The sequence below is a fragment of the Hakea prostrata genome, chromosome 4, assembly GCF_041222555.1.
Source record: "Hakea prostrata isolate BN-2017 chromosome 4, UWA_Hpros_2, whole genome shotgun sequence".
Lineage (NCBI taxonomy): Eukaryota > Viridiplantae > Streptophyta > Magnoliopsida > Proteales > Proteaceae > Hakea > Hakea prostrata.
The window spans coordinates 44,905,788-44,920,463 of record NC_142603.1 but is presented as its reverse complement, the minus strand read 5'-3'; the positions used below and the strand labels follow the sequence as shown (position 1 = coordinate 44,920,463).

Genomic DNA, 14,676 nt, shown 5'->3' with positions numbered 1-14,676 from the left:
TCTTTCCATCGTGTGCTCTCCAATTTAGGACCTCTTGTTTAATTCGATCTGTCCTTCGTCTCTTTAGTTCATTAATCACTAAGTAATTTTTTCAATCTTGTTTAACTTAATCTTCCTTTCACATTGAGATTTACTGAAAAAAATTCTCCGTGGGATTGATACCCTACTTACTATTTACTACCTGATTGCAACACGTGCATTTGCGTAGCATTTTTAGACACGAGCAAACAGTTTACGAAGAGCATATCTGAATTTACAACATGCAGCAGTTTTTGTTGGTCTTTTGGTCTTCTTCTAGCTAGTATTGAAGTAAAGGAAGAAACCCATTTTGGCAGTACTTCTATTCATTGTTTTGTAAAATCAAGAGTTACTGCTTTTATTCATTCCATGAAGACCAACATGCAGCGCCTATACTTACAGAAGAATCAGCCCATGGAGAATAACGTACAGTGCTTGAAGTTACATTAATTAAAAGAACGAGAAATTCTCAGCAAAGGGCTGCCGACCTTACAATTGAGTGCACCAAATAGACCGAGTGAGGCTGCCGACAAGGCTGCCGTCCTTTGGTTTAATAAGGTCTCCACCGAGGAGGGCACTGCTTTCTGGCCGGGGAACCCGATTCAACAAAGAAGGCACCATTCTCCATCACATCACCCCGCGATACCCACGCCCAATTCTTCCACTCGCTTTCGGCGCTAAAGCCCTCTTGGTAACCTCCTTGGTTCTCGATGAGCTTCCAGCAGCAAAACGGTTGCCCTGGCAGAGGAAGGATGGCTTCATGCTGCCCCCAATGGCGTACATCCCCCATTCCGTGTAGTCATTGTTCACCACGTGAGCAAATCCATTTAGGACTTTGGGCAACCTCTGTGTTAATCCTTTCCCAAAATGGTTATATGCTATCGTAACCTTTGCATCTTGTTGTCGGGAGAGGAGGTGTTTGCATTTAACAACATCACTGTCAACACGATTGTTCACCAATAAGGAAGCAACAGTCAGTGGGTCGACTAGGAAGGTCGAAGTACTCCTAGTTTTTACGTAGTCAATCCTTTTATAAAATAAGTTAGTTACATTTAGAGAAATTAGCTTTAGCAGGAGACTTATAGCAAATTGACCAGTTATACGTACGTGGTCATGATTGCTGAAGTCGATATTCGAGATGGTGATGGCGGTGGAACCCTCGACGGCATCGATTAGGCCATCTGCAGCTTTGGACATGGTCACGTGGTCGATCCAGATGTCAGAGGAGCCAAAGATGTTGATGGCATCACCGTCGCTGACAGTGCGTTTTCCGTAGTGGTCGACAGAAGCGCGAATCATACCACCTGGAGTTGCAACGATGTCATGCATGTGGAGGTTGGTGATGATGACATTGCGGACGGACTGGAGGGTAAAACCAGCGCCTTTGGTAATGTGGACATTGGCGCCACGGCCATCGATAGTCTTGTCAGGGGCGATAATAAGCTCACCCTTGAGTACGATGTTCATGTCTTTCTCGAAGATTATCCACAGTGGTTCCTTCTGAATGACAGCATGGCGGAGGGTGCCATTCTTTGGGTCGACCATGTCATTGTCGGAGGAGTCAGTGACGACATAGATCTTGCCGTCCTTGCCACCACCAGCCTTCTTGCCGAAGCCCAAAGCGCAGTTGGCGTATGCCTTTCGATCATCGGCCCAGTTAGCCTTGCACCTCCAGCACACATCTATTGGGTTCGTCGCCTGGCATGCTCCTCCAGTCTCCCCCAACCTCCGTTGTCTTGTCCTGCATCATTCATTCATCCATCCAAATCTATCGTAAGTACAGCAGTTATCCATTTCTCAACGTAAAATAGCTCAATTTATACATTATCCATGGAATTTTTTTTTAATTATAATTTGCGAGCACGGAGAATTTTCAGAAGATTCAAATTTGGGACCTACATGTGCACATGTGAGTTGAGCTGAGCAGCAACTGCCGAAGGATTGGGCTCAAAACTTTCACTGCTGTGCTTTGCAGCCGCCTTGGCTCGTTGTCGCCACACTGCATCGAAGTTGCCTATATCGGCCTTCACCGCGTAGTTGAACAAAAACAAGAAGACAACCAAGCCGCTTGTTGTAGCTAGTCCCATTTTCTTTTACTCTTGTCCCGCCCCCCTTTTTTGACCCTCCACTCTGGTGAAATGGGTTTTTTGTTTATTTAGTTTTTGTACCCTCCACTCAGGTGAAATGGGTCAAAAATAAAATACAAGACCTTGGGCCTAAAAACAAACAGATCGAAAGCCACCTGAGTTTCTCCAAAGCATCGTGATCTCTATATATATTGCAATTGAGAGCCCAAATATGGGGAAGTACCATATGGGTCGAGAAAGTGAGGCCTTGCGTGCACTTCGCATATAACAGTTAATTTCCTACCGTGATTTGTGTTTTCTTTTCCCATCTCCAGTCTCTGTTTTGGCCAGATTGAAGGATTCAAACTCTCTACCACCATATGTAATCACTGCCTTATTATAGCATTATTTACCCCCGAAATAGCCTCATGATATCGTTTTACCTAAATTAAGAGAGTGGGTTATCATGCAAGAACAGTGTCTCATTTCTAGGAGCAGTTTCCTAATTTATACACAGAGAAAATGGTGATTGCAGGGCCTTCTTCTCCTTTAGACCCATTTGCGGCTAGAATTAGGACCTCATTCCATCCGAAGTCAAAAATTTTGGACCTTCATGCTTATACATGCCTCCATTAGCTCCCGCTTGCATAGGGTCCATGCAAATACATTTAATTTCTCTCTTCCTTGAAATACATATAGTCAGGAGTACATCAAAAACTATATTATATGTTTACAACCATAAGAACCCCTCGAATCTAAGGACCAAGTTTCTTGGTGTAGTTTCCCGATTTATACAAAAGAGCACAGGTGATTGCGTGGCCTTCTTCAGTTCTTCTCCCTTAGATCCATTTGCAGCTAGAATCAGGGCCTCATTCCATACGGAGTCAAAAATTCCAGCCCTTCATGCTTATGCAGTTATGCATGCCTCCATTAGCTCCTACTTGCATGGGGCGATGCAAATATATTTAATTCTCTCATCCTTGAAATGCCTATAGTCAGGAGAAATCAAAAACTATATTATACATTTACGACCATAAAAACCTCTTGAATCTAAGGACCAACCGTTAGCAACCGAAGAGAACCTTGTTTCTCTAATAATTGACACTAATGCGTGCAATATAAATTGGTTGTACCACCAAGTTAAAACCTTGAATTTAATTGAAACTTACGACATGATATGGGAATTGATCTTTTATATGTTTGATGTTAACAAGGTTAGCATTCAACAACGCTGTCGCTTGCAGTCATTTAGAAATCAGAATGGGTTTGGGTCGACCCAGATTGGATTTGGTTGAGATTGATTGGATCCTCATTTTCAAGCCAGGGACTGCTCCGGGTCTCGCTTCCAGCTTTTAAAACATAAGTTGGTTGAGTTGCTTCTGTTGTAATATAGTTTCAAGTGGTCTTCTCCTAATAGTTTAAGACTTTTAGGTAGAACACTTGATTCATAAACAATGTATTGAAGTAGGCAGGCAAACTGTTCCACAACAATCATCTACAGAAAGAAATCTTAGACAAACGGATTTCAATACATCTACAAAAAGAAATTATCCCTGCGACTACCAATATGCAAATTTAGTGCAAGTCTATTGGTTTCGGTTTCATCTACGGCTCTGTAGATAACGCCAACAAGTACGAGCACAAGTATGGGCTTATCAAGAACAACCTAGATATCAAGGTGGAGAAGTCTAGAAAGCAAATGAAGGAAAGATAGAATGGGTCCAAGAATATTCGTGGTGTTAAGAAGACTGAGGGTGGAGATGCATCTAAAGGTGGGAAGAAGAAATGAAGAAGATATGGAGTCAAATTTTGATTTTATGTTTTTGCTACTAATCGCTACACTTCTATTATAATTTCTTTATGAACGGGGAAGCACTTTAGGTGTTTTATTTAGATTTTAGTGCTTGTTTAATTTCTAGAATTATGAGGTTTGTGATAACTCTATGAAATAGAGTTAATTCTAGTGATTTTACATTTGAGATAGCTCGATTTAAGAGTGATTTCTCTTTGTTTTAGTGTTAGCACTAAATAAAATTGTTGTTCAGTGAATCATAAAGTTTTAAATCTTGTATGGTCTTTTATATAATTTATGCATAAATTTTCCTTCAACTAATGGATGGAATTGGTCAGTCCTCTTTTTCTTGGCATTGGAAAAAAGGACCATAATGGATGAAGAAATGACATGAGGCATAGAAGAGTAACAAAGAACAAGTCTTCTCAATTTGCTGTAGGGATGTTGTAGCATTATGGTAGCATGATTTTCCCAGATTGGACACATGGCATTATCTAATGAAATCACTAAAAAGGGCTAACTGATTAGACATTCTTCTTGTCACTATGTGAAGGATCTTAGCCATTGATCTAATAAAAGAAGGTTCTAATCCTACAATCCATTTTTACCCTATCACTTTGGGAAATTTTTGGGGGAAATAAAGAGGGTGAGGAGCCACTAAAAGAAAAAAGAGAGAATCAGACAGGGAGAAACAAAAAAGCTCGTGCAAGAGGAAGAGCTATTGGAGATAGGGAGCTGGAGCATTGTGGAAGCATTCTCCTAGTTCTCTATTTGGTTTTATATTTCCTACTTTTTATATTCTAGCTAAATTCTTTTAATGGTTGCATTTATTTATCTGTATTAGAACTTTAATATGAGCTAATTTCTTACTTTGTTGGGACGATAAAAGTACCCAAACCTATGATTTGAGTTTTGATTATTCAGTTTTTCACGGTACGAATCTCGCCTGAGTTTGCCGGTTCGCCACGGCCAGATTTCGCCGATCTCCTAATTCAATTTTAATCCCAAATCCCGATTCCCAAACCAATCCTTATAATACCCTATTATCATGACACGCAATCCCAGGGTCCCACCCACTTTTAAACTTCAAAATCCCAACCCATTCCCATCGTCACACTCATTTTTCATAGTGGTGCGTCAGATCTCTTTTCATTTTCAAACTAGTGCGTCAAATCTCTTTTCATTTTTCAAAGTGGTGTGTTAGAGATATTTCTTCTCTTTGCGTGTTGGATAACCGGATAAGTTTCAGGCGGTGGTTCCAGCTTCACATCTTCGCTCTTCACTGAGATTTTAGACAAATAAAAATAGGAGAAATAGACGGTGGTTAAGGAAAAGGTTTCTATTTTATCAGCGGTTTAGGTTATTCCGGCGCTGATAGACGAGAAGAAGTGAAGAACAAGTGAACAAATGAAGATGGAAGGGCTTCGGGCATATTTTGCATCTTCTTCTTCTTCTTCTTCTTCTTCTTCAATCTTCTCCATCAAAGCAAGGATTTTGCTGGTGACCGAAGGATTTTGACCATGAATCTGAACACGGTTGGCGACATTTCGCAGGTTCACTCTCTATTTTTGACTAGTTTTCGCCGATTCGGCTTTTTCCCGATGATATTTAGTGATTTTCCAGTAACATTATTTAACTTCGTTTTTCGGTGCAGCTTTTGTTTCGTTACTCACCGCATCTAGGCGAAATTTTTCCGAAATGTTTTACCATGAGCACAGTTTATTATCAACGTATTCAGCATTCATGTTTTTGAGTAATTTCATTTATCGTTGACCATCCTCGAGTGAATGTTTTGGTTTTAGTTAATTGGAGCTAGATCAATGTTCAATAACGCGAACTAGCATGTTCCTTATGTGGGTCTAGCTAATCATTGGGTAGGGTAGGGATATTCACCTACCTCACGTAACCACTATTGTAACTCAGCAGGCGTGATTCGCATCCTCAGTTAAATTCTCCATAGGAATATGATGATTTTTAATTAGGATGTCAATGCATATGTGGACTGGAAGATACCCGTGTGTAATTTTGTTCTAGGTTCTTTGATATGCCTTGTGCTGCAGCTTTGTTGTAGCATTCACAAACCAAATTCAAGGGAGGGAAAATTGAGTTCCCACATTTATAACACTTATAATAGTTCTTTCCATCGTGTGCTCTCCAATTTAGGACCTCTTGTTTAATTCGTCTGTCCTTCGTCTCTTTAGTTCATTAATCACTAAGTAATTTTTTCAATCTTGTTTAACTTAATCTTCCTTTCACATTGAGATTTACTGAAAAAATTCTCCGTGGGATTGATACCCTACTTACTATTTACTACCTGATTGCAACACGTGCATTTGCGTAGCATTTTTAGACACGAGCAAACAGTTTACGAAGAGCATATCTGAATTTACAACATGCAGCAGTTTTTGTTGGTCTTTTGGTCTTCTTCTAGCTAGTATTGAAGTAAAGGAAGAAACCCATTTTGGCAGTACTTCTATTCATTGTTTTGTAAAATCAAGAGTTACTGCTTTTATTCATTCCATGAAGACCAACATGCAGCGCCTATACTTACAGAAGAATCAGCCCATGGAGAATAACGTACAGTGCTTGAAGTTACATTAATTAAAAGAACGAGAAACAGCTCAGCAAGGGCTGCCGACCTTACAATTGAGTGCACCAGCAGACTGAGTGAGGCTGCTGACAAGGCTGCCGTCCTTTGGTTTAATAAGGTCTCCACTGAGGAGGGCCTGCTTCTGTGCTGGGGAACCTGATTCAACAAAGAAGGCACCATTCTCCATCACATCACCCTGCGATACCCACGCCCAATTCTTCCACTCGCTTTCTGGCGCTAAAGCCCTCTTGGTAACCTCCTTGGTTCTCGATGAGCTTCCAGCAGCAAAACGGTTGCCCTGGCAGAGGAAGGATGGGTTCATGCTGCCCCCAATGGCGTACATCCCCCATTCCGTGTAGTCATTGTTCACCACGTGAGCAAATCCATTTAGGACTTTGGGCAACCTCTGTGTTAATCCTTTCCCAAAATGGTTATATGCTATCGTAACCTGCATCTTGTTGTCAGGAGAGGAGGTGTTTGCATTTAACAACATCACCTGTCAACACGATTGTTCACCAATAAGGAAGCAACAGTCAGTGGGTCGACTAGGAAGGTCGAAGTACTCCTAGTTTTTACGTAGTCAATCCTTTTATAAAATAAGTTAGTTACATTTAGAGAAATTAGCTTTAGCAGGAGACTTATAGCAAATTGACCAGTTATACGTACGTGGTCATGATTGCTGAAGTCGATATTCGAGATGGTGATGGCGGTGGAACCCTCGACGGCATCGATTAGGCCATCTGCAGCTTTGGACATGGTCACGTGGTCGATCCAGATGTCAGAGGAGCCAAAGATGTTGATGGCATCACCGTCGCTGACAGTGCGTTTTCCGTAGTGGTCGACAGAAGCGCGAATCATACCACCTGGAGTTGCAACGATGTCATGCATGTGGAGGTTGGTGATGATGACATTGCGGACGGACTGGAGGGTAAAACCAGCGCCTTTGGTAATGTGGACATTGGCGCCACGGCCATCGATAGTCTTGTCAGGGGCGATAATAAGCTCACCCTTGAGTACGATGTTCATGTCTTTCTCGAAGATTATCCACAGTGGTTCCTTCTGAATGACAGCATGGCGGAGGGTGCCATTCTTTGGGTCGACCATGTCATTGTCGGAGGGGTCAGTGACGACATAGATCTTGCCGTCCTTGCCACCACCAGCCTTCTTGCCGAAGCCCAAAGCGCAGTTGGCGTATGCCTTTCGATCATCGGCCCAGTTAGCCTTGCACCTCCAGCACACATCTATTGGGTTCGTCGCCTGGCATGCTCCTCCAGTCTCCCCCAACCTCCGTTGTCTTGTCCTGCATCATTCATTCATCCATCCAAATCTATCGTAAGTACAGCAGTTATCCATTTCTCAACGTAAAATAGCTCAATTTATACATTATCCATGGAATTTTTTTTTAATTATAATTTGCGAGCACGGAGAATTTTCAGAAGATTCAAATTTGGGACCTACATGTGCACATGTGAGTTGAGCTGAGCAGCAACTGCCGAAGGATTGGGCTCAAAACTTTCACTGCTGTGCTTTGCAGCCGCCTTGGCTCGTTGTCGCCACACTGCATCGAAGTTGCCTATATCGGCCTTCACCGCGTAGTTGAACAAAAACAAGAAGACAACCAAGCCGCTTGTTGTAGCTAGTCCCATTTTCTTTTACTCTTGTCCCGCCCCCCTTTTTGACCCTCCACTCTGGTGAAATGGGTTTTTTGTTTATTTAGTTTTTGTACCCTCCACTCAGGTGAAATGGGTCAAAAATAAAATACAAGACCTTGGGCCTAAAAACAAACAGATCGAAAGCCACCTGAGTTTCTCCAAAGCATCGTGATCTCTATATATATTGCAATTGAGAGCCCAAATATGGGGAAGTACCATATGGGTCGAGAAAGTGAGGCCTTGCGTGCACTTCGCATATAACAGTTAATTTCCTACCGTGATTTGTGTTTTCTTTTCCCATCTCCAATCTCTGTTTTGGCCAGATTGAAGGATTCAAACTCTCTACCACCATATGTAATCACTGCCTTATTATAGCATTATTTACCCCCCAAATAGCCTCATGATATCGTTTTACCTAAATTAAGAGAGTGGGTTATCATGCAAGAACAGTGTCTCATTTCTAGGAGCAGTTTCCTAATTTATACAAAGAGAAAATGGTGATTGCAGGGCCTTCTTCTCCTTTAGACCCATTTGCGGCTAGAATTAGGACCTCATTCCATCCGAAGTCAAAAATTTTGGACCTTCATGCTTATACATGCCTCCATTAGCTCCCGCTTGCATAGGGTCCATGCAAATACATTTAATTTCTCTCTTCCTTGAAATACATATAGTCAAAAGTACATCAAAAACTATATTATATGTTTAAAACCAAAAGATCCCCTCGAATCTAAGGACCAAGTTTCTTGGTGTAGTTTCCCGATTTATACAAAAGAGCACAGGTGATTGCGTGGCCTTCTTCAGTTCTTCTCCCTTAGATCCATTTGCAGCTAGAATCAGGGCCTCATTCCATACGGAGTCAAAAATTCCAGCCCTTCATGCTTATGCAGTTATGCATGCCTCCATTAGCTCCTACTTGCATGGGGCGATGCAAATATATTTAATTCTCTCATCCTTGAAATGCCTATAGTCAGGAGAAATCAAAAACTATATTATACATTTACGACCATAAAAACCTCTTGAATCTAAGGACCAACCGTTAGCAACCGAAGAGAACCTTGTTTCTCTAATAATTGACACTAATGCGTGCAATATAAATTGGTTGTACCACCAAGTTAAAACCTTGAATTTAATTGAAACTGACAACATGATATGGGAATTGATCTTTTATATGTTTGATGTTAACAAGGTTAGCATTCAACAACGCTGTCGCTTGCACTCATTTAGAAATCAGAATGGGTTTGGGTCGACCCAGATTGGATTTGGTTGAGATTGATTGGATCCTCATTTTCAAGCCAGGGACTGCTCCGGGTCTCGCTTCCAGCTTTTAAAACATAAGTTGGTTGAGTTGCTTCTGTTGTAATATAGTTTCAAGTGGTCTTCTCCTAATAGTTTAAGACTTTTAGGTAGAACACCTGATTCATAAACAATGTATTGAAGTAGGCAAGCAAACTGTTCCACAACAATCATCTACAGAAAGAAATCTTAGACGAACGGATTTCAATACATCTACAAAAAGAAATTATCCCTGCGACTACCAATATGCAAATTCAGTGCAAGTCTATTGGTTTCGGTTTCATCTACGACTCTGTAGATAACGCCAACAAGTACGAGCCCAAGTATGGGCTTATCAAGAACAACCTTGATATCAAGGTGGAGAAGTCTAGAAAGCAAATGAAGGAAAGAAAGAATGGGTCCAAGAATATTCGTGGTGTTAAGAAGACTGAGGGTGGAGATGCATCTAAAGCTGGGAAGAAGAAATGAAGAAGATATGGAGTCATATTTTGATTTTATGTTTTTGCTACTACTCGCTACACTTCTATTATAATTTCTTTATGAACGGGGAAGCACTTTAGGTGTTTTATTTAGATTTTAGTGTTTGTTTAATTTCTAGAATTATGAGCTTTGTGATAACTCTATGAAATAGAGTTAATTCTAGTGATTTTACATTTGAGATAGCTCGATTTAAGAGTGATTTCTCTTTGTTTTAGTGTTAGTACTAAATAAAATTGTTGTTCATTGAATCATAAAGTTTTAAATCTTGTATGGTGTTTTATATAATTTATGCATAAATTTCCCTTCAACTAATGGATGGAAATGGGTCAGTCCTCTTTTTCTTGGCATTGGGAGAAAAGAACTATTGGTAGAAGATATAGTGTTCGACTCTGAACCTATGGAGATTGAAGATGATGCCCCATACTTGAAGACAATGTTGGATATAGAGAAGAGACTGCACCTTGATGAGGAGAAGATTAGTTGATGACCTTAGAGCTTGGTGGGATATGATTTAAAGCCATTTTTCCATGCTAGGTATGTTATAGAATATGTGTTTAAAGTTTTGTTTGATTCCGAGTAGTGGAAGACCCTCAAATCCTTGTCTTTGGCTTTGCTATCAGCTTGGGTCGAGTGCTTGGGTCGACTGGCCATGCTACCCAGCCAATCGACCCAGAGTTGCTGAACTCGAACCGAATCTTCTGTTTTGAGTATCTTGCTATACATACCCCATGACTTCGTGATTTTAGTATCCCTAGCCTCCATAACACTTAGAGAACGAAGGGAAACCATCTCCAAGCCTCCAAGAGTGAAGAAGAAGACCTAATCTTGCAATCTTGCAAACTCTCTCTCTTGTTCTTCAATTAAAGGTTAGTAATCTATCTTTTATGTCAATGATTTATTCTTTCCATGATCACTCTAATCTTTGAACTGAGATTATGATGAAGATGCTGCAACCTTGTAGTCATATCTTTACAATCTCTTTTCATTCTCTTGTGCTATGATCATCTCATTCATTCATGACATGATTCTTATGATTTCTTCTTAAACTATGCTAATATTCCTATTTTGATTCATTCTAGCATTATAGATGCTTCTCTATGATTATTCATACCTCTGATCTACTGTGTTCTTGTACTAGAATGAGATCTAATCATCTCTAGTTCATCTCTTTCATTCATAGCATGTTTCCAATGAAAACTATGATTTTTACCAAAATAGAAACTATGATTCTAAATTAGTAAGTAATGTTTTAATGGTGGTTTGATGTCTAAATTATGCTTTTTAGTCTTAGACTATTGTGTTAGACATTCTCTCCAAGTTTCGTCGCATTCCGGTTTGTGTAGCATAGGTTTCGGATCAAGATTCTCTTTTTATTTTCGGATTTTCTCTTGGGCAGATTGCCTGGGTGGACTGGACCACTCAACCCAGCCAACCAACCCGCAAGAACAGAATCTGTTTTCTTCGTCCGATTCGATTCGATTGATGCTTATTCTTTTAGGACTACTTCCTAATGATTGTGTGATGCTATTCTAGGGTTTATTTGCTAACTTTGGATTCATCCTCTTGTCCGTCCGGAATATTCTCGAATCTATTTAAGGTAAGAAAGTTGTTACCATATTAACATAGATTTGCATAGATTTAGTTTCTAATTTGGGAACTACTTAGATTTGCTACTGTTATGTTAGTTTCTATTATGATATGAATGTTGCAAGTACATTAGAATCTTATTTCCTTATTTACTTTATGTACTTGATTATGTATGAATACTTACTCGTGTATGTTTCTTATTTATTTAAGCTTGTCTTATTATACTCTTTCATATGATGAGATATTTGTCGTTGATGATATGACTGAATTATGATTGTGATTGTTTAGGTATGATTTGGGATTGGGGAATGTCCTTTTGACATTTCTGTCCTTAGACCTCATTGGGAGTAGTATGGGATATTTCCAATGTTGCCCTTTGACACTTTCCCGGATTATTGGTTTTCATACCTAGGACTTGTCTAGCAGTGTTTGGCTAGGTTACACCCTTGTTATATCATACCCGATTTGGAAGGGTATTGAGACCGAACGACCCGTGGTAGCAATGGGGATTCATGGGTGCTCAAGACCGGTGAGTTATATCCGTGAGGTGACATGAATCACATTGTGGGGACCATTTATGGGTAGAGTTGCATATGGATAGACTTGGGCTCATGGGCGTTCAAGACCGGTAACCAACCCATGAGAGGACATGAGAGCTTCCCGTTTAATATATGTGGATGACCTATAGGGTTGATGAGTCCGTATTTGAGAGAGTCGGATACGCTGACTCTAGTGTGAAGAATACCGGAAAGGATCCCGACAGGGGAGGAATGGACGTATCTGGATCTGAGTTGATGTAACTAAGTAGAAGACTTGCATTGGGCTAGGCTTTACCTTGACATGCGCCAATACTTAGACCAAACGGTGATGTGAGAGAGAGGTGACTTAACCCCTAGCCATGGATTGTCCGAGATGGATGAAGGACCCACTACCAACCGGCGTTGTGTGATGAGACCTACCCAAAGAAGTATGGTGCTATGACTTAAAGCATGTCTGCCTATAGAGACCAGCATATATAGAGTTAGATTCATACATGCATTGTTGTCTCATATCATATCACTTTATGCTTTGTTTGTGATACTATGTTATTTATGCTATTATGGAATAACTTGCCTTGCTGAGTTTCTTTTGAAACTCACTCCTTTTTGTACAATATCTTTTGTTAGACTATTCTACAGGTTTTGATGGCTATGAAGCGCAATATGAGAAAGTGCAAGATGAAGAAGCGTACCATACACAAAGTATTGGCGATTACGAAGATTACTGTGAGGATCCCTCGAGTGGTCTCTTTTGTTACCAGGATTAGCCCTACTATGGAGTGGGAGCGTCTGAGCATAATCGATGAAGTCTATGTTTATGAGGACATCCTTTATGAAGTAGAAAAGACTCTAGTTTAGTTAGATTATATCTTTCTTGTCTTTAGAATCAGTTGTAATCCCATTTGATTTTCGAACTACATTCCGTTGTACTCGGTGGAGTGAGATTCCGCCTCACTCTACTTTTGATTTATATATCTATTGGTATCTTTTCCGCACTCTGATGATTATCTCGTTACTTTACTTTGATTCATTTGAATAATATTGTTAACATTGATTTAGTCTTGTTCTTGATTATATTGTTGTGAATGTGGGAGGTTAACTTTACTAACTACTGGATCTTGTGGACTGTGGATCACACACTCGGGTATGCCAGATAGGCTACCGGCTGGGTGGATGTGACAGATTGGTATCAAAGCCCATAGTTCCAAGTGAAATCCTAACCATAGAAACAATGATAGAACATTCATGAGTCATAAATCCAAAAGTGACTCAAGTATTCTTTGAAGTGAATAATAGAACACTTGAATTAGAAACTTAAAAGTGAAGAATAATATACTCTAAATAATACACAATAATTCTGATTTAACAAACATCACTTAACACAACAAAAGAAAATGCATAATGTACAATAAGATGGTGAAACAAAAGTGAACTTCATTAATTCTAGGAAAGTTCTACAACAAGTTACATTTGAAAAACATAAAAGGAAAGCCTAGTACAATCTATCTAAGACTACTGTCTCTGCTCTCTCAGTACTCTAACATCCTCTACAACCTGAGTCAACTGTGACTCCATCCTCTCCTGTCTCGCCTCTATCCTCCCTAACATGGAAGTCATAGAGCGCATCTGTGCACACAGCTCCGCAGTCTCTGGAACTGTTAGTGAAGGGCCTCCGGTCTCAAAGTGTGATGATGTGGGAATATCCTGATGACCCTGATCTGCCTCACGCATCTCAATGTCATCTCCTACCTGGTCATCTGTATCTGGACCCGCATCGTGATCACCATCATCTGGCTCATCATCATCCTCATCAGTCTCAAGACCATCCTCATCATCTAATCTCTCGGTCTGAGTAATCTGCATCTACCGAATAGTTCTGGTCCCGATGGCATAGCCAAGCAATCGTGTCTGCATCAGTGTATCCTCCAGCCTCACGCCGAAATGCCAGAAGATAAGTGTGAGTAGACGTCCGAAGCAAGGTTCCGTACGCCCGGTGACGTCACGACCTCTAACATGACGTTCTGGATGATGAAGGAAAGATCAATCTCGAAACCCTGGTATATGCGGTAAATCAGTAGAGCATCCATCACTGATACTCTCTCGTGATGTCCTGCCTTTGGGATGATGTTGCGGCCCACAATGCGACCGATGATTCTAGCCGAATCTGTCATCTGTGCACTAGTTCGTGGTGTATAGCATCTGTCATCTCTCCAAAGTGTGATGCAAACCTCATGCAGCTCATGTGGTAGTAGGAAAGCATCTATCTCTGTCCCAGTCGGTATCCATACACACTCATGAGGATAGTGTGGTACCCTGAAGATCTCGGCCCGTGTGCTAGTAGAAAATCGAATCCGTGTCTCTCAAACTCGACTATCTGGGATCAACTCGAATGGACCTCGTCTCCGTCCCTCCTCTACTGATGTAAGGTTGCTGTAGAACAACCTCACTAAATCCGGATAGACTGGAAGATCCTCAGTGAAAAGATGCGTCCACTCCATCGTATCGAATCTCTGACGGATCCGAAATGTGGTAAGCTGTCGTAGCCTGAGTAACCTGCCATACTCAATGCGGCACCGCTCGAAGAAGGCCTCATATAAGTACTCCGCTCGGGGTGTACTGAATAGGTCTCTGCGGTTGACTACATCTCTCGGCTCCAAAA

General features: G+C 40.8%; 1 protein-coding gene and 1 pseudogene across 1 annotated transcript; both read right to left on the bottom strand.

Moving 5' to 3' along the window:
- Positions 1 to 464: 464 nt before the first annotated feature.
- On the bottom strand, positions 465 to 2,105 carry LOC149019081 (putative pectate lyase P59 pseudogene; annotated as a pseudogene).
- A 4,225-nt stretch (positions 2,106 to 6,330) lies between these two features.
- LOC149019080 (putative pectate lyase P59) lies at positions 6,331 to 13,880 on the bottom strand. The gene is made up of 4 exons (XM_089154044.1): positions 13,767 to 13,880; positions 7,925 to 8,049; positions 7,133 to 7,766; positions 6,331 to 6,962 (listed from the first exon to the last, which is right to left on the bottom strand). Exons 1-4 carry the CDS (start codon positions 13,878 to 13,880, stop codon positions 6,498 to 6,500), a joined length of 1,338 nt encoding a protein of 445 aa, XP_089010170.1. The 3' UTR covers positions 6,331 to 6,497.
- Positions 13,881 to 14,676: the final 796 nt, after the last annotated feature.